We start from the raw sequence: 21,014 nt of genomic DNA on the forward strand, positions 1-21,014 counted from the left end.
GCTACCCCTGAAATCTGATTTATCACATTTTCAAAGAAGGGTTCTGAGCAATTTAGACTTGGATGGTTTTATTTCTTAAATGTGAATGCGATATTAGGTTACATTTCATTATGGAATTCTTAGCAGCACAAAAGCCCTACGTGTCACCCGCCAGTTGAAAGCATGTAGGATAGGAATATTATTAGATGTCATTTTTAGTTATCCTTAATGATTGTAGAAATGTTTTCAGCAGTGTCAGTAGCTCAGTTTTATTATAACATCAAAGGCCATACCTCCTGTTTTATCACTGCATGACATAAACTGTTAATGACACTCATCCAGTGCATGCCCTTTTCATGAATTGTGATCCATTTCTGCTTTGATAACTCTCAATATGTTTTCTTTTGGTGAGGGGGGGGGGGTAGAGTATTAGAATGTTTAGTTTGTCTAGCCAGTGCTCAAGTAATGTCTGAATTAGAACACTATGCCCTATTTCATGTATGACCTGAAGATGATCAGCATTGTAACTCCTGCATCAGAATGACAAAAATACCACATATAACGTCTTTCTTTTTCTACACTTACTAAAAGTCTGAACTTGCATTAAGACATCATTTGTGAAAGGGTGATTACTTCTTTACTGGATACTTGTTGAGTTTATCACTGCGGTTATAAAAGCTGTGCAATTTGGTTGTTTATTTCAAGAAAATCATGTTAAACCAGAACAAATATATACTCCATGTAACTAAATAAAGCAACTACAAGGTGTCATAGGTGTGAGTTACGATGTACCATGGAAATATGATATATGTTGACCAGCTGCATTATAGGATTTCTGAATATAACTGTGCAATATATAGTATGTTTTTTTTTTTTTCACAAGTAACGAATGAGAATTCTGATCCTGAAAGTAAAGTTTAAAGTTCAGAGCTAATAAAAGGGCATTGTATAGTCATGACGAATAAAACATGAAATAAATAACATACATTCTCGGGTAGTATGAATGGCTACAATAAATGCCCAACACCTTAGTAACCTGAAACCCAAACAAATGTCAGAAGGGAGCATTAGAAATCATTTAGCAATGGTTCACCCAACAATCCTAATGTATGGCGACAGTTCTGTTTGCATGCAGGCCCCCAGATGAATCCTTTGCCAGGTTATAAAACAATTGGGAAAGGATATAACAGGTGATTTGTGCTGCTCATCTCTCACTGAAGCTGGTGTCACAAACGTATACACTGGAAATTTTGTCTGGTTCCTAGTATCATAGGTTCATAGGTTCATAGGTAGGTACTAGGCTATCAGCCCAAGGGCCTACGTAAGCCTAGCCAGCAAGGTTCCATAGCTTACGCCACCCAAGAAAGTTATTTTCCTGTGCCACTGTCCAGCAGATACACTGAAGTGATCCCCGGGGTGTATTTCCTATTTCCCATCCACTTGAAGAGTGCTAATGTAGAACTTTGCTTGACATAGATGGGTAGCTTGTTCCAAAGTATAGGAAGTCTCTGGGACAGGAATCTATCCCTCCAGCATGTCCTGGTTATTATGGTGAAAAGATTTAGGTCCCTAGAGCATGTAGCTCGGAGGGATTGGGATTTCTTTAGGTTTAGCATGTCCAACAGCTCTGGCTTTGCCATAGCTTTATATGTTAGGCAGAGATCACCTCGGGGTAGGTGATATGCTATGGAATAAAGCTGGAGTTTTTTGAGGCGGTCAGTGTAGGGCATTTGTTTGAGGCCAGTAATCCTCTTTGTGAGGTACTACTGTGGCCTTTCCAGCTGCTACAGATGTCTTGTGAGGTACATTCCAAAAGGGGCATTGTACTCTATAATGGGTCTAATGAGTGATGTGTAGAGGGGAACAATGACCTCTTTTTTCCTGGATGAGAACCTTTTATGATGAGGTGTGCCATGTAGAAGGACTTCCTGACTACTGTGGTGATGTGAATATCAAAGGAGAGACTACTGTCCACCTGGGTCCCAAGGTCTCTTATCACGCATTCGGTGTTAAGTAGATTGCTGCCTATGTGGTAGTTCATGAGTACAGAGTTTTTACCAAAGGGGATGACACTGCACTTTTTGGCATTGAGCTTGAGGCCATGGCTCTGACAACAGGCATCTCTCTCAGTGAGGCCCTTCTGTAGGATGTCCACATCATTTGGGGACTTGACTATGGCTCCTAGTTTGCAGTCATCTGCGAACTTCGTTAGCCAGAGGCCTTCTGTGTTAGCCTGTACCTCAGAGAAGTAGATACCAAACAGAAGAGGTCCCAGGACTTGCAGTGTTGAGCACCATTCATAGGCATTTTATAAGTTTTAATATAGTAAATAAAGTCTCTCAGCTTTTATTCAAAGCTTTAATTCTGTGGTGCAGACAAGAGTTCACACCACAAACTGGAACAAAATGTATAGAATAAGAAAGCATGGCTAGCGATGAAGGGATTTTTTTGTAGGACAGCTATGGCTACTCATAACCAAACATGGAGAAAAGCTAGTCCACTGGAGTGTAAGAACTATTCCTGTCTGCGATGCTGTGAACTTAAGTCTGATTGGGGTACCCAAGCCTGATGGGGGCTTGTGACAATTTGTCTATTTTCAGGGGAAGGGTCTGGGTATTTGTACTACAGCCAAAGCTCCCCACTGAGACTTAAGGGTTGATTAATGGCTGTTAGTTCTCTTTGTGGAGATGCTGATAGTTATCTGCAGCAGGAAAGTACATGCAAAATCACTCTCTGTTGATCTGTATTTGCATTACTGCATGTTCATTATCAGGGGAATGAGGTTGTGTAGGTCTCAGTCTGGATGAAGTGGCCAGCTGATACATACACTACTATAACACCTCACTTTGCAGCTCCCATTTGAAGGTAGCATGAGGAGCTGAAGGGCCCTTCTGCCAAAGTGTTACACTGGTGGTGATGGTAGCAAATGTTTTGGAAGAACACAAGAGGATTCCCATGACCCTGTTATCTTTAAGTCCATTCAGAAAAATATTATTTTGTTTCACACATAGAAAAGGCATCTTAGCAAAGCACCTACTGAAGTCTATGTCATCATTCTCTGACCCCTGTGTACTGACCTCAAACCCTACAGGACAATTCATTGTCCATCACTTCACTAATACTCTCTTAGTGTGAAGGTAGAGAGTGAAAGCCGTGAGACAGGTCATTTAAAGATCTTGCTTTCTCAAACCTATCAACTGTCCAAATGTTTGCCTCATATGTTTATTGTGTCGCTTATAAAATTTGTGGTTTTCTGGCAAATCACTGAGGATTGAAGTCACTAACTAATGGCATACATTTGAGTTTCAAACTTTACATCCTTCAGAAAATGCCATTCAGCAGGCACAAAGCCTGAGGTGAGGCTATGACTGAACATGGTACTTAGGTGGGGTGCCAGTTTGTTCTGTAGTTCGTGTAGAACACAGCCTGGGATGGTGTCTGGTCCCATGGATGCTGTGTTCTTGGCTAAGGAGAGTGTGGTTTTTACCTGTGCAGCCGTGATTACAGGAACTTTGCATTCTTTCAGTATAGAGATAGGCTCTTGGGGGTGAGAGGGGGGTAAAGTTAGCACTGAATCTATCTGCCAGGAAGTTGGCAATATCAGTTGGGTCTGTATATTTAGTGCCATTGTGCTGTAACTCAGAGCAGATCTGAGTGTTGCCATTGAGATTCTTGACATAGCTATAGAATGCTTTGTGGTTGTCTTTAGAATCAGTGGCGATTTTGTTTTCATAACTAGCTTTGGAGGATTTTATCAGGGATTGCAGCTTCTTACTGAGGCTGACCAGGGAGCTCCTCCACTCGTGGGATTTTACTCCCTTTTGCAAGAGTTTCTTCCTTCTGTTGTACAGTTTGTTTATGGCAGGGGACCACCAGATTGGCTTCCTTTTTTTGGAGGATAGCGTCTTGGTTCTGTTTGGGATAGCACGATCCATGCACTCATGTAAGTGCTTATAAAGTGCAATTGTGTAGGATTCAGTAGTCGTAACTGTATTGTTCATCTGCATGGGTGTCATGAAGTTCACCACTTCTGTCTTAAGAAGCATGAAGTTGGCTTTGGACAAATTTTTTACCATGGTTTCCTTAATGCGGGGGAGGGGGGGGTGGAATAAGGATGTGGATATCTAGGGTAATTAGCTTATGGTCAGATCGGACCAATGAGGCATTGACTTCAGGTGTGGAACACTGGTCACTCATATTGGTAATGACTAGATCTAGGATATTGTTGCCTCTGGTGGGGGTGTGGATACGTTCTCATTTACATATACCATGTTTGGGCACGTTTTTATCCTGAGGCCTGTGCACCCAGCTGCCTTTTTTATTTTTTAACCTACCATTCTCCATGATATATGTTTATATATCAATATCATCTTGGTGAGATCTTGTAAAAACAGGGTCCAGCACTTGAAGGTACTGACCAAAACTTAAGGATGAATTCGGTTACAGCAGTACTATTGTTCTTTTCTCGCTGATTTCAGCTCTCCATTCAGACCTCTCTGAAGTGATGTCACAAAAGTTTCCACAAGCACTACATTATAAACTGCAATACAAATCATGGCAACATGGATTTGCAATTTTTTCTTAATATCCCTGTGGCCAGCTTGGTAGATATAGCCATCCTGAGACAATATAACAATTGTCTCATGTACTCAGACAAACTTTTTTTCCTTAAAGAAACTAAAACAGTATGCAAGAGATGCAAATATATAATTTCTTTAGAGACAAAGATTTTGCTGACAAAGTTGTCAAAAACACACTCGCTAAATCCTTCACACATACCACTCAGCGCACACACACACACACACACACGCGCGCACGCACACACACACACACACACACACACACACACATATAGACCTTCTTATGCTGAGGCACTTAAAAGAAACCTGTCTGAAGCTCAAAGACCTCGATTTATGTTAGCAACAACTACAACATCCTACAAAAGGGCCACACTGAGACAGATGTCTGGTGTCAAAGCCATGGCCTCAAGCTCAATGCCAAAAAGTGCATTGTCATCCCTTTTGGAAAAAACTCTGTACCCATGAACTACCACATAGGCGATAGTCCACTTAACACCGAAAGTGTGATAAGAGACCTTGGGACACAGGTGGACAGTAGTCTCTCCTTTGATAATCACATCGACACAGCAGTCAGGAAATCATTCTACGTGGCACACCTCATCAAAAAAGGTTTCTCATCCAGGAAAAAAGAGGTCATTGTTCCCCTCTGCTCATCACCTATTAGACCCATTATAGAGTACAACGCCTCTTTTGGTATGTACCTCACAAGACAGCTACAACAACTGGAAAGGTCACAGAAATACCTCACAAAGAGGATTACTGGCCTCAAACAGATGCCCTACTCAGACCGTCTCAAAAAACTCCAGCTTTACTCTCTCGCATATCACCTACTCAGAGGCGATCTCTGCCTAACATACAAAGCTATGTCAAACCCAGAGCTGTTGGACATGCTCCACTTAAAGAAATCCCAATCCCTCCGAGCTACACACTCTCTGGACCTAAACCTTGTCACCACAATAAACAGAACATGCCGGAGGGATAGATTCCTGTCCCAAAGACTTCCCATACTCTGGAACAAACTACCTATCTATATCAAACGAAGCTCCTCATTAGCACTCTTCAAGAAAAATCTTGATGATTGGATGGGAGATTGGAAATTCACCCTGGGGATCACTTCTGTGGCTCTGCTTGACAGGTGCACAGGAAAATAATTTTCTTGGGTGGCAAAAGCCAGGGTACCATTTGGCTAGGCTTATATAGGCCCTAGGGCCAAAAGCCTAGTACCTACCTATGAACCCATGAACCTATGCGACTGTTTTAAACAATCCAGTTATGGACAAGTTCCAAGTCATGTGAAAATGAATTGAGGCATGACAATGAATCCTGCGGAAATAAGAGGTGGAGCTGTGTATCCTCAGCATAACAATGATAAGGCATACCCCTCAAGCAGAGAACATCTCCTAGTGGCATAAGGGAGACGGTAATTAATAGTGGACCAAGAATAAAGCCATCTAGAACCCCACAATCCAGAGGGTGCCAACATTAAGGGGTGCTGCACCCCTGAGTGTGCTGCCCTTCAGATGAGACATTAAACTGACATCCCTTCTGCCTGAGCTGGTGGTAGCTTGGGTGGTTGTGAAAGATCCCACAGCATCTATCGAAAAGAGAAGAGGAAGTTCCATGACATCCTCACCAAACTTCCCCTAGTAATATAAATACCACCTTGTGTCTCCCCTGAAAAGAGATTACTTGCCCAGTGGGACTAATCTGGTCAACAAAAGATTAATAAAATATAATCAAATAAGCTTTTAAACTATTTTTAAGTATTTGTTGTGAGTCATGCTGTCTAGTGTGTTTATAATTCATAGATCTGCTTATATATCTGAAACATCTTGAAACTGCTCATTTCATTTATATAAACTATACTGCTATATTGCTAAACTATGTATAATTACAATATTTTACACTAAGTTTGTCTTTGATTCATTTACAGGGTCCATGGGGACCTCCCGGATCAAAGGTAAGCTAATGTAGAGTGCATTCAATTTTGGTTTATGTAATTTTCTGTTTAATTGTTTGCATAATTGTATAACATTTGGCATTCACTCCTGAGTCATACCTGGAACAAGGGGACATTTCTGTCATGCCAAGCAGATGATATGGTTACCAAGTTAATTAAGTAGTAGTCATAACCATGGATTATGTGACTGTTTTGTGTCAGTTGCTTGGGATGCAATAAGGTACAGTATAGTGCCATGTTATCCCAAGAGCCTGATTAGCTTAACATCAGTGGGATCTGGGGCAGCTCTGTGAGATACATCAGTGAGAGCATCATTTCAGATGAATAAATACCTCAGAAAATGTTACTCACACAGCAGTTTTAAAGCTTGTTTTTTTCCCATTCATGGAGATTTGTTCCTCTTAACTTTTATTAAGTTTAGTCAACTCCAAGGTCACTGCATTTATGGAGAAAGACACCAGACCATATTTGAACAATGCATATTTTAACCGTGTGCATTACTGCACATTTGTTTTTTCAGTGTTTTGTTCTATTCACATTAATGTAATAAATAGAAGTATCTTATTGGTATTATTCAAGCAGATTCAACTTTCAGTATTATTTTCTAAGCACAAACAATGCCTTTGACTAGCTTTTAATTTTGTGTAAGTTAGTCTAACAGGAAGTATGTCAATCTGGATTTGCATTTCGATAATACTGTTAATATTGAATGCTCCGAATGCCTGATACTTAGCAAGTTTATGATTAATAATAGCATTGTTTCTTTTGTTTTTTTTTTTTTTCTTTTGTATGAGTTTCGCCCCTGTGCCTGCTGACAATTATTCAGACACAGCTCTGTCTGAAGGAGACTATCAACCATGCAGCTCTTACCTGCACTCGGGTAATGAGAGCATTTCTTTTTTAACCTAACCCCTCTCCTGGTGGTCACATGAGCACTCATTTCACTGCAAAGACGGCCTACTCCATCTGTTGGCATATATGGGCTCATCCACATTTGCTGACAAGAGCTACTATAACCAGCTTGGGCGACCACATCCACGTCTTCCCTGCATCAGTTCTTCACATCATGAAGGGCATCTGCATTCCAACTGCGACTCTGTCCTTTGAGCAGTGGCATTAACCAGGCAGGAACCACCATATCTCACAGAATGGATATGTCTATCTTCCGTGCCTGCATCATCAAACTTCTGAGCTGCTGTTTAACCAATCACCTGAGCTGTAGTTACGGCTTTATCGTTGTCCAGAATCACTGCATGGCTAGCTATACTGTTTCTTTAAATTGTTACATGATGCTGAAAAAAATGTTACTGGTGCTAATTATACACTGCATTTCCATAATAATAATAATAATAATAATAATAATAATAAAGAAAAAACAAGGTTTGTTGCTGTTGGAATGATACTTGATGCCTGGCTGGTCTGTCAGAAATGAGTGTCAGCCAGGATCTTGGTGTCTTGTTACAATTTAAGGACTACTGCTCAGATTCAAACACATTATTAACCAGAGGACTTTTTAGTGATTATCATATGTCAGCCTCATGGTGTCTTAACTACTACAACGTTTTGTACCTGTTTAGTACCCAGGGCTGTCTCGCATCACACATGTGTTGAGTGTTAGACTGGCGTGCAGATGGTCCTGGGTTCTAGTGCAGGGTATGCAAGCTTGATTGTGATATACAGGTTGGTGTAATGTTTAATGTGTTTACCTTATAAATGCAAGGTGCAAGGTTTGATTCTCACATGGGGTAATTGACTAGGCTAGTTTCTACTTGCAGCTAGTGCACATCTGTTGAATGATCCTCCTCATTTTACCACTCCAGTCCTTTACACTCTGCATTGCCTATGTCCTTGCATAAAGCTCACAAAAACTCATGGGCCAAAATATGCACATAAACAGTGTTACTGTACTGATCTCACCTTTTTCACATTACCATTCAGTGACCTCTTGAGTATGCTATTTCTAAAGCAAGCATACCTCTGTTTCCACACAAGAATTTGAACCATAACAGAATAGCAGAATATTCAGCACATCATTCTGAAGTAGCATTGTAACTGGAATAGTAAACTGCCCCCTGGAATTTGTACAATGCTCAACAAATGCAAAAAGGAAATGCCTTTGATAGGGCCAGAAAAGTAATAACAAAACACAGAAGAGTTGCTGAAATTAAATGATGTTAAGTTGTCTATCTAGCCTTCATTCTTGCTGGTTGGGTTTGGAGCTGAGGATCGGCTCCGACTCGGCCATCTTCAAAAGCTCGAGAGCTGCTTACTGGCTCGAGGCCCCCCTATATCCCATGATGCCTGGCGCTAGATACCCAGATCTCGTTTGCCGCTTCTGCTGCGAGGTTGTTCTACTGGCTCAGGTCATATAAAACTTTATTATTATTGTATTTTCCTTGTCAAAACTGTCAGTTTTAGTGTAGAATTAGTCGTTAGATTAGACTGTTGTATTGTAGTTAGTTTTCTCTAGTTTCTGATTACTTCTCCCCAAGAAACTCGTTTAAGTTAGAGAGTTTCCCCTCCCCCCTTCTCTCCCTTTCCTTACCTCAGAAAGGTTTTCCGTTTTAGTTAGAGGATAACCTTTAAATATATATATATATATATATATATATATATATATATATATATATATATATATATATATACAATAATTCCTTAGTATCACTGTTAGTGTTTAGTGATAGTTATCTATAGTTTGTAGTACTGCTTGTAGTTTTTTGGTTGTGGTAACTGTAGTTTGCAATTTTTAGTGGTTAGTACTTAACCTTTTGTGTGTGTTTCTTGTCCTTGGTTTTCTTCCAGGTTGTCCAAGGATCCTAAACCATCCGGATTCAACAAGTGTGACTCATGCTGTCAGAAGATGTCTCTGACAGATGGTCACACTTCTTGTGTTTATTGTCTGGGCGCTGTGCACCTGCAGGACTCTTGCTCGATTTGCCATGCTTTCAGACCAAGAGTCCTGCAGGAGCGCAAAAACAAACTGATTCTGAGGGGTTTGCTTAAACCTCAAGATTCACTGGCAAAGGCTCAGCCCGTGAAATCTTCCAGGCAACCTAAACCTTCTGCTCCCAGTTCAGAGCCGTCATTGGGTGAAGCCATACAATCCATCTCGACTCTGGCTGGAACCGATGTTCCTCCCTCCCAGTTGGCTCCGACACGTTCCTCGGAGCCGTCTGAGAGTCGAAAAAGATCCAGGTCTCCTTCTCTGGAGTCAATACGTTCAGCTCCGAAGTCGACACTGCTCCAATCGGAGCATAGTCATCGCTCATCCCACTCTTCCCGGTCCTCTAGACTTTCGGACCATGACTTGGAAAGAGTGGTCAGTAGGCTGTTAAAATCGCAGGCCCTAGCCAAAATGTTGTCCAGCCCCCCTCATCAGGTGTCAGCTCCATCCACAGCTGTAGATATTCCTCCTCCGACTCATCCTATGAGCTCGGAGCCAGAGTTCGTTGGGGTCCGAGTTGTGGAACCGTCAGCTCCGATACCCTCTCCTTCAGTTCTGTCGTTGGCTCCGATCCCTTCCGTGGTACCTTCCCTGGAGGGATCTGGGTGCCGAGACTCCCTCGTCGGCTCTGAGGGGGCGAGTGGCATCGTACCCTTGTCCGACCCCGCTCTCCCCCTCGGGGCTTCGGCTCAGGTGAGCTTGGCTCCCACATCTGCCTCAGAGCTGTCCCCCTCGGTGCGGGGAGGGGTTCTGGTTTCTTCAGAACCGGAGCCCTCTCTGCATCCAGGCAGGGATGCCTTCGAGGTGATGAGGAGTGTACTGGCCCCCGAGCCAGTCCCACGATCGACCCCATTGGCTCCTCCCCTAGGGTGCCTGCGTCAGCCTCGGCCCCTCTTCCAGACCCCAAGCGTGGGGATCCAGTGCTCCAGGACACCCCCTTGGGTGTATCCTCCTCTTCCGAGGCCTCCCCTGATCATTCAGAGGAGCCACCTCGCAAGAGGAAATGCAAGAGGAAGCTTATTGACTCCCCTAAGTCTATCACATCGGATACCGACTTAGAGGAGTCAGAAGGGTCCCCAAGATCCCCCTCTGAAGATGTCTCATTCTCAGACAACCTTGAGATGCTTAGGCAGAGGGGGAACTGGACTGCCCTAAGCCCTTCCGAGGATGAGTCGGTATTCCTGGATGCGTTTAGATCCTGACCTTCCACCTCCTGGGTGTCTCTGCCTTTCGACCCACTGATGTCTGTGGTGACTCAGAAGATGTGGACGGCTCCAGACACAGTGGAACCGACCCCTAGAAGACCTGCCAAATTCATTACTGCACTGCACGACAAACAGTTCTTGACCAAAGGTGTCCCCGTTGATGCCATGGTGGTAGCAGCAGCCACAAAGAAGGAGTTGGCTGAAACTTCTTCATCTGTCCATCCCCCTAACAAGGAGTCCAGGATGATGGACAGATATGGGAAGCAGATGTTCTCTTCAGTGACCTTTTCCATGTGGTCCCTGAATTACCTGTGCCACTTTACCCATCTTCAGAGGGATCTCCTGAAAGAGCTTGGAGATACCCTTCAAGATCCACCAGCTGAGGGGGCCCAGGCTAAGGCAGCGTCCCAGCTAGCGACTCTTAATTCAGTGGTAAACTCCTCCATGATGCTCATTTCGTATGCAGCCGATGGTGCAAGTAGAGCCGCAGGCACAGGCGTGGCCCTAAGGAGGCACGCTTGGACGCGGCTATGTAACTTTGCAGAACCTTTCAGAGCTTCTTTCACCAACACCCCTTTCGATGATTCCTCTCTCTTTGGATCACAGGTGAAGGATACCCTTACCAGGTGTGAGCAGGAAGGCAAGACACTCTCTGCCGTAGGAGTCCATTTTTCCACTCCTTCCAGACCATATCCTAAGGGTCAGAAGAGTGGAAAGATGTGGTTCCAGAAATCCCAATGAGCCTTGCCGGACACACGTGGTGAGTTCCCATCCAGGGGCAGAGGAGGGAACAATAGCAGACACCGCCCTCATGACAGAGGGGGTCCGCAAAATCAGGGCAGCAGAGAATCTTTCTCTGAGAAGCCCTTCTAGCATCCCTGAAGGGTTGCCTGGCTGCCCACATCTAAAGGCAGTCTGGGGGAAGATTATCGCTGTACCCAAGGGCCTGGCAAGACATAACACAAGACAAATGGGTACAGTCCATCATATCCGGAGGCTACAGAATTCCCTTCGTTCGCGCCCCCTTAAGATCAAACAAGTCCCTTCCAGACGTTCCACCCAATCTAAGGGACAAGCAGTTCAAGAAGTCTCAAAACTGCTAAGAAAAAGGGTCATCCAGCAAGTCCCAGCAGACCATCAAGGATCCAGAATTTACTCAAAGTTCTTTTTCGTACCGAAAAAGACAGGGGACTGGACATCCATTCTGGATCTCAGCAGACTGAACAGGTCTGTACAAAGAATGAAGTTCTGGATGGTCATGCTACAGTCCATTTTGCCCTTCCTGGGTCAGGACAATTGGACGTGCTCTATAGATCTTCAGGATGCGTACTACCACATCAAAATGGACAGACGCTCCAGAAGATTCCTTCGCTTCCGGCTGGGAGCCAGCCATTATCAGTTCATAGCTCTGCCCTTTGGTCTCACCACAGCCCCCAGGGTGTTTACCAAATGTATGGCAGTAGTTACTGCTCACCTGAGACGGCAAGGATTCCAGGTGTTTCCATATCTCGATGACTGGCTCCTCACTGCTACCACCAGACATCACCTTCTGCGAGCCAGAGACTGCACTATCGACACTTGCTCCAGGCTAGGTATCAAAATAAATTTTGAAAAGTCTGCATTGTCGCCCTGTCAATATATCACCTTTATAGACGCAAATTTAAATACCAAAGACATGTTAGTGAGCCTCCCACCACAGTGATTCGTCAGCATGTGAAGATTTTATTAGCATGGAAAAGAATTCAAGCCAGGTTTGTCCTTCAAACTCTGGGTCTCATGGCAGCAGCGATCGTACTTGTCCCTCTAGCTCGTTTTCACATGAGGATTCTCCAGTGGCTTCTTTTCACCCAGTTGTCCTTCCAGCAGCTTCCCATGTCTTACATGATTATGATCACACAAGCATGCAAGAAGCATCTTGCGTGGTGGATGATCTCCACATCAGTGTCCCACGGCAGACCATTTGTACTCTCCCCTCCAGTTGCTACGGTGGCCACGGACGCCTCCCTGGTCAGGTGGGGGGGGGTCATTATCAGGGCAGAACAGTCCAAGGCACCTGGCAACCTCACGAGTACTATCTGCATATAAATGTCTTGGAGAGGAGGGCCGCGCTCTTAGCGTTGCAGGCTCTTCAGGACTCTCTTCCTACCGGGACCATTGCAATTCAAACAGACAATATGTCTGTAGTGTGGTACATCAACAAGCAGGGCGGAACCAGGTCCTACCCCCTATGTCGAGAAGCACTCAGACTCTGGCAGTGGGCGATCTCTTCCCAACGGTTTCTGATTGCAACGCACATCCCTGGGAGGTTCAACATCATAGCAGACAGACTGAGCAGAGCAATTCTCATGCCTCACGAGTGGTCTCTGAACCAGGTAGTTGCAGACCAAATCTTCCGCAAATGGGGCCAACCTTGCTGCGACCTTTTTGCAACTCCCTTCAACAGCAAGTGCAGCAATTTCTTCTCTCTCCTTCCACTTCCCGGGCACTCCCCCAGAGAGGCTCTAGTCCACGATTGGCCTCAGGGACTTCTTTATGCATTCCCTCCTTTTCCCCTAATCCCGAAGCTAATTCAGAAAGCTACCGTATTGGGCTGCAAAATTATCCTAATTGCTCCCTACTTGCCTCGACAAATATGGTTCCCGTTCCTGCATCACTACTATCTTCTCAAGCAGCCTTGGACTCTGGACCTAGTTCCAGACCTCCTGATTCATCAATCGGGTGGGCTGCACCAATCCCTACGATCTCTCCAGCTCACTGCTTGGTTGCTCCACTTCCAACTTTAGCCAGGCTTCCAGATATCTCCCCCTCTGTGCACGAAATCATTTTGTCATCACACAAGTCTACGACTAGAAAAACTTATGCTAGTAAGTGGAAACGTTTTTCTTCCTGGGCAGAGGCTAAAAGTATAGACCCCTCTTCAGCCCCTGTACACTACATTTTGGAATTTCTTGCAGAACTCTTCCATGCTGGGTCCGCTTCCGCTACAATTAGAGTTCAGTTAGCTGCAATTTCAAATTTTCACATTGGCCTGTCGGAAAACAATATCATATCTCATAAGCTGTGTAAAGCCTTTCTCAAAGGAACCACTCTGCTCAGGCCCCCAGTGAGAGACCCTCCACCACCGTGGGATCTAAATTTGATTTTAGCTTCTCTAATTTTGTCCCCTTTTGAACCTGCAGCTTCTTGTTCATTGAAGTTCTTATCTTGGAAAACCCTTTTTCTGGTAGCTATTACTTCAGCCAGAAGAGTTTCGAACTACAGGCTCTTTCTATTCGTCCCCCTTACCTCGTGTTCCACAATGACAGGGTTGCTCTTAGGACTAATCCGTCCTTCCTTCCTAAGGTCTCTTCAGAGAGTAACTTGAATCAGTCCATAGACCTTCCTGTGTTTTTCCGTAACCATCCCAACAGGGCAGAATATAAGTTGCATCAGTTAGATGTTCACAGACAGCTACGCTTTTATTTGCATAGAACCAAGGACATTAGAAAATCAGATCAACTTTTCCTGTCTTATGCAGTTGGTAAACAAGGTCTTCCGGTCTCCAAAGTAACCTTATCCAGGTGGTTGACTTCTATCATCACTTTCATATATCAACTGAGGAGTAAAGAATTGCCAGTTAAACCAAAAGGTCACTCCACCAGAGCTTTAGCTACTTCGGTGGCCTTTCAGGCTAGGTTGCCCATGGAATCTATTTGCACTGCAGCTACATGGGCCAACCCACATACTTTCATTTCACATTACAAGTTGGATTTGGTTTCCAGGAGCAGAGCTGATTTTGGTTCCACTGTTCTGAAGAGTTTTTTCCGGTGAGCCACCCAGGATTTTAGGTGCTAGGGACGCTGTCCCAACCAGCAAGAATGAAGGTGAGGTAGACAACTTAACATAAAGAAGTTATGTACCTACCATAATGTTCCATGTTAGTTGTCTTCTTCTCGCCTTCTTTCTTGCGTCCCACCCTCCATCCCCCTATCCTAGTGGACCGAGAAGAGTTCCCTATGGTTTTTCACTGGCTGAGTCTTCTCTGGCTATTCCTTTCTGACTAGTAGCCTCTCTGGTAGGATTATGCATTCTAGGATAGGATCCCTTTATTATTATGTCTGAAGTTAGACTTACCAAACGAGATCTGGGTATCTAGCGCCAGGCATCATGGGATATAGGGGGGCCTCAAGCCAGTAAGCAGCTATCGATCTTTTGAAGATGGCCGAGTCGCAGCCGAGGATCGGCTCCGAACCCAAACAGCAAGAATGAAGGCGAGAAGAAGACAACTAACATGGAACGTTATGGTAGGTACATAACTTATTTTTCCTGTCCGTGGAAATACAACTATAAATATCTCAAAACATTATATATTACTCTGTATTTTATGACTTACTGAATTCAGTGTATTTTCATTCCTCCAATGAGAAACATAGGTTTGATGCTCTGTACTGCGTAGTGTTGTCATTATATTTATACTAACAGTTTACTGCTTCAGTGGTACTCTGTAATCTACACCAGTGTCACTTCTTAGAACTTGCTGTACTTTATATCACTGTGTCATATTTCCTTTTTGTCCAATTGTAATCAATTTCATTTCTTTGTACATATTTCTTTAGACCTTTTTTATTGTACTTCTACTATTTCTTTGACATTTTCTGTCCAGGCCACAGCTGAAAATGACTATTGTACCCAGACTTTCCTGGTGAACAAAAGCAAATAAATACTTAATAAATAAATAATATTTTTAAAGGTCAGCAATCAAAAATAATGTAAAACATCCTGCAAGTCTTTAGTAATCAAAGGAGATGAAATAAGCAACCAGAAAGGGAGAGAGAAGCAGAAGTGCAAGGATAAAGTCTTAAAAAACAAAACAAATGCACTGTATTAAATAAAACACCAATACATATATTGCATATATTGTTCATAAGTAGAGATAGGGAGACAGTGGTAAAGACATCTGAAACAACAGATGCCAGGGAAAGTGGTGTAATGGACTGAAAACAGGAATGTATATACGGCAATATTGAGACACGGGTAAGATACGAGGGCAATGGTGTGTTTCTTAGACTCTTGCGGTAGAATACAGTACCAGATTTGCAAAAAGCTGAGAACAGTGCAGTAAGACAAAATGTAGCAAAGGAGGAATACCTGAAGTCAGAAGTGCTATACAGGAATGGTAGGGCAATTTGTCAGAAAAGGAGGAATCAGTGCAAAAAGGAAGGTGATTTGTGAGGTGTGTGTGTGTGTGTGTGTGTGTGTGTGTGTGTGTGTGTGTGTGTGTGTGTGTGTGTGTGTGTGTGTGTGTGTGTGTGTCTCGGTCTCGGTGTAGTCACAGGGGAAAGCCAGGCATGATAGGAAGAGATATGTAAGGGAAGAATACCTCTCAACTGTCCAGAATTTTGCAGAATGTCCAGATTTTTGCCTCATATTTTTGGTCTGTTCTTCATAAAATTTGTACTTTTCTGGCAAATCATTGAGGACTGATGTTATAAAATAATGACAGATATTTGAGTTTCAGACTTTATATCCTTCAGAAAATTCATACTAATGCAAAACCTGTTGCTATTCCAGCAACTTTCAAAGTTTATAAGAGCATTATTTAAAATCCGTCCAATTTTTAGGTCTTTGTTCCACCATCATTTTTGCCTTTGTCCAGATTTCTTGTGCTAACAGGTGGAGAGGTGTGTAGGGGGGAACAAGTGGTGTACCAAATTAGGAGATGCTGGAATGAAGGAGTGGAGAGATAGATGCAGTGATGGATGAGAGGTGTAACAGATGTAGGGGGGAACAAGTGGTGTACCAAATTAAGAGGCTCTGGAGTGAAGGCATGAAGAGATAGATGCAGCGATGGATGATAGGTGCAACTGATGTAGGAGGGAACAGGTGGTGCACCAAATTAGGAGAGTCTGGAATGAAAAAGTGGAGAGATAGATGCATTGATGGATGATAGATGTAATGGCTGTAGGGAAGAAGTGATGTACCAAATTAGCAGTGGAGAGATACATGCAACGATGGATGGTAGGTGTAATGAATGTAGGGGAGAAGAAGTGGTATACCAAATTAGGAGATGCTGGAATGAGTGGAGAGATACATGCAACGATGGATGGTAGGTGTAATGAATGTAGGGGAGAAGTGGTATACCAAATTAGGAGATGCTGGAATGAAGGAGTGGAGAGATAAATGCAACGATGGATGGTAGGTGTAATGAATGTAGGGGAGAAGAAGTGGTATACCAAATTAGGAGATGCTGGAATGAAGGAGTGGAGAGATACATGCAACGATGGATGGTAGGTGTAATGAATGTAGGGGAGAAGAAGTGGTATACCAAATTAGGAGATGCTGGAATGAAGGAGTGGAGAGATACATGCAACGATGGATGGTAGGTGTAATGAATGTAGGGGGGAAGTGGTATACCAAATTAGGAGATGCTGGAATGAAGGAGTGGAGAGATACATGCAACGATGGATGGTAGGTGTAATGAATGTAGGGAGAAGAAGTGGTATACCAAATTAGGAGATGCTGGAATGAAGGAGTGGAGAGATACATGCAACGATGGATGGTAGGTGTAATGAATGTAGGGGAGAAGAAGTGATGTACCAAATTAGGAGATGCTGGAATGAAGGAGTGGAGAGATACATGCAACGATGGATGGTAGGTGTAATGAATGTAGGGGAGAAGAAGTGGTATACCAAATTAGGAGATGCTGGAATGAAGGAGTGGAGAGATACATGCAACGATGGATGGTAGGTGTAATGAATGTAGGGGAGAAGAAGTGATGTACCAAATTAGGAGATGCTGGAATGAAGGAGTGGAGAGATACATGCAACGATGGATGGTAGGTGTAATGAATGTAGGGGAGAAGAAGTGATGTACCAAATTAGGAGATGCTGGAATGGAGTGGAGAGATACATGCAACGATGGATGGTAGGTGTAATGAATGTAGGGGAGAAGAAGTGGTATACCAAATTAGGAGATGCTGGAATGAAGGAGTGGAGAGATAAATGCAGCTATGGATGCTAGGTGTAACGGATGTAAGGGGAAACAAGTTGTGTACCAAATTAGGAAGTTCTGGAGTGAAGGAGTGGAGAGATAGCTGCAGCGATGGATGTCAGGTGTAATGGAAGTAGGGAAGAACAAATGGTGTACCAAATTACAAGATGCTGGAATTAAGACGTGGAGGGATAGATGCATCGACGGATGGTTGGTGTAACAGCTGTAGGGGGAAGAAGTGATGTACCAAATTAGAAATGGAGAGATAGATGCAGCAATGGATGGTAGGTGTAACAAATGTAGGGGGGAAGAAGTGGTATTCCAAATTAGGATATGCTGGAATGAAGGAGTGGAGAGATAAATGCAGTGATGGATGCTAGGTGTAATTGATGTAGGGGAAACAAGTGGTGTACCACATTTGGAGACTCGAATGAAAGAGTGGAGAGATAGACGCAGCGATGAATGGTGGGTGTAACGGATGTGGGGGGGGAGTGGTGTACCAAATTAGGAGCTACTGGAATGAAGGAGTGGAGAGATAGATGCTAGGTGTAATGGATGTAAAGAGAAGAAGTTCTGTAACAAATTAGAAGAGACTGGAATCAAGGAGTATAGAGATAGATGCAGCGATGGATGGCAGATGTAATGGAAGCAGTGGAAAGAAGTGGTGTACCAAATTAGGGGATGCTGAAATGAAGAAGTAGAGAGACAGATGCAGCGATGGATGGTAGGTGTAACGGATTTAGGGGAGCAAGTGGTATAACAAATTAGGAGATCCTGAAATGGAGTAGAGAGATAGATGCAGCAATGGATGGTAAGTGTAACGGATATGGGGGGGGGGGAGAAGTGGTGTACCAAATTAGGAGCTGCTGAAATGAAGGAGTGGAGAGATAGATGCTAGCTGTAATGGATGTAAAGAGAAAAGGTTGTGTAACAAATTAGGAAATTCTGGAATGAAGCAGTGGAGAGATAGATGCAGAGGTGGATGGCAGGTGTAAACTAACCTCGGAAGAGGGTAATGACAGAACAAGAAGAAAGGCAAAAGAAGGTAAAGTAAAAGAAGGGAACACAGGAGAAGGGGGTAGCAGGAGGCATCAGCTACAGTCCTACTGCTGCTGGGAACTTTCTTTTAACAGGACTTATCTGGAGAAGGAAGAAAGAATGTGTTAGTGTAGGTAAAAACATGTAGCCAAGATTCACTTCAGAGAGGGAGCAGAATGAAAACCATTAAATGGGGCCAGAAAGCACAGTGAATAGCCCTACAGTAATGCACATGTAATGGCAGATGGTCTGGTAGGACAGCTAGTGAAAATGGGTGAAGCAGAAGGTAAGGGAGGTGGGGCTGTCGTATAGAAAACTGGGGAGCACATTGCCCTTCTCAGACATGCTAGCAGTGCCTAACCAAAAAGTAAATAAATAAAAATAATAGTAGTAGTAAAATAACATTTAGTATGAAGATAAATGATCCTGGCATGAAATTAGGATGTGGGACAACTTGTGAATAGGAGGGGACATAGGAAACGTTCAGAAAATGTATATTGCCATCTGCCTGCAGCTAAGAGTGTGAGGAAAACAAGCAATGACATACGGGCTGGAAGAATATTTTAAATAAAGCTAAGACTGGAGGAAAAGAACAGATTAAGTGTCTCAAGTGAAAGAGACAATCAGTGCTCTGCGAGAGTTGTACAGGGAAATGTGTGGCAGAAAATTTAGAGTAAACAAGGGATGAGTAGGAAGATTGTGTAAGTGAAATATGAAGCTACTCACCTCAGGAGTCTATGTAACAAATGAGCAAAAAGAAACTGCCTTTGGTGGTATGAATAAATAAAAATAAGTGTGTTACTGGATACGCTGTTGATGTATGTGGATCCATTTCACACTCAGCCTGGGAGCTCTGCTTCTTAAGTGACTTGTTATGGGTCACTCAGTAAATAGAAGCTGTGGAAATCAAACTAGGAATACTGCAGGATATAGGATCATAAGCCACAGTCTTAAATCACTGCACCAAATAGGAGAAAACAGCCAGAATATGGTATTACCTTATTTCAAAATATTTAGGCCAGAATATGGTATTACTTTAAAATATTTAGGTAGAGAAGGAAAAACACAAAGGTACAGGGATGCTGATGTACGTTAGGAATACTTAAGTACACAATGGATGAAGCTGAGAATGTCAAAGAGAAAGAGTTATAACTAATGTAACACAACCACAATAGTAATGATTTCACATGTCCAGTAGCAAACAGGAGGTGCCCACTACCATGGTAAAGAAAGAAAGGGATGTAGCTGAAATATTCCAGGAAAATGAATGTGAGGAGAAGTGAGGACTCCAATAAGGAAGGAGAAAGTTCTAGAACTAGCCTTCAAGAATGCAGGTGTAAAACTGAATGAAACAGTGATCATGCCAGAGAGTGGTTGATTGCCTCTGGATCATAGATCAGAAAAAAAGTGTACTGGAGATCTAAGATTATAAAAGCCATTCGTTAACTTGTTTGTAAGCACAATCAAAACAAATATGGAAGTTATAGGTAGTTACAAGGCTAGCTGCCCTTGTGGGCTATTTTTAAGCCTAGCCAATTTCCCTTCTAGAGGTGAGAATCAAACCCTGTACTTTGTGTCTGTGAGGCAAACATTTTAACAATGTTTAAAAAAGGTCACACTGAAAAAACAATTGGTTAAAAACGCACTTTGACACTGGTGGATGCTCTGTAGGGTTACATGATGCAAGAATTGATCAGAGCAAATGAGAAGCAGATCGGATGTGATGATACCGAAAGAACTGACCTCACATCACCTGGGCATTTATTTATTTGTGTAACATTTGTTAAACTAGTAACTGAGCTGGTCTAGAAACCTTTTTCACCCACAACTCATGCCATTACCAAATTTGAGGTATTAAACCTAAACTGTTTCATTATGCAGAACAATTTCTCAATGTGACCATAACTAGAAATAGCACAGGAGAGAGTGAGTTGTAGGTGTCAGTACACAGTGTACAAACGTCCATTTAGTAAGCCAGGATATAGATGTGTATTTGAAAATAAAATGTGCAATTGTATGTTTATTTAGGATTTGTTGACCAGGAAAGTCCAACTAGGATAGTGCCAATTTTCAGCAGAGGCCTGGGGAGAAACGCTCCAGACGCATGTCTTTTTGGAATGTGGGAGGAAGCCCACACAGGATATGCAGACTACACACAGAAGTCACCCCAGTGGAGAATCAAACTAGAGAACCTCTTGCTGTGAGGCAACAATGTTAACTGCTGCACCGCTGTGCCTACATGTTGTAGAATACGATATTGTTCAGGTTACTGCTTACAGACTATATACACTGTGTAAAATACACAAATATATGATGTGTGTATTTGACTTATATAACAA

The 21,014-nt window shown here is 43.1% G+C and overlaps 1 protein-coding gene across 1 annotated transcript in view; it reads left to right on the forward strand.

Moving 5' to 3' along the window:
- The window catches only part of COL23A1 (collagen type XXIII alpha 1 chain), a 730,410-nt gene that overhangs the window by 270,389 nt on the left and 439,007 nt on the right, over window positions 1–21,014 (forward strand). The window contains exon 7 of the mRNA XM_044068962.1: window positions 6,493–6,519. Coding sequence (XP_043924897.1) covers window positions 6,493–6,519 — 27 coding nt within the window. The remainder of the gene's footprint in view (window positions 1–6,492; window positions 6,520–21,014) is intronic.

This window comes from Protopterus annectens, chromosome 4.part0, assembly GCF_019279795.1.
Source record: "Protopterus annectens isolate FY-2018-M chromosome 4.part0, PAN1.0, whole genome shotgun sequence".
Taxonomy (NCBI): domain Eukaryota; kingdom Metazoa; phylum Chordata; order Ceratodontiformes; family Protopteridae; genus Protopterus; species Protopterus annectens.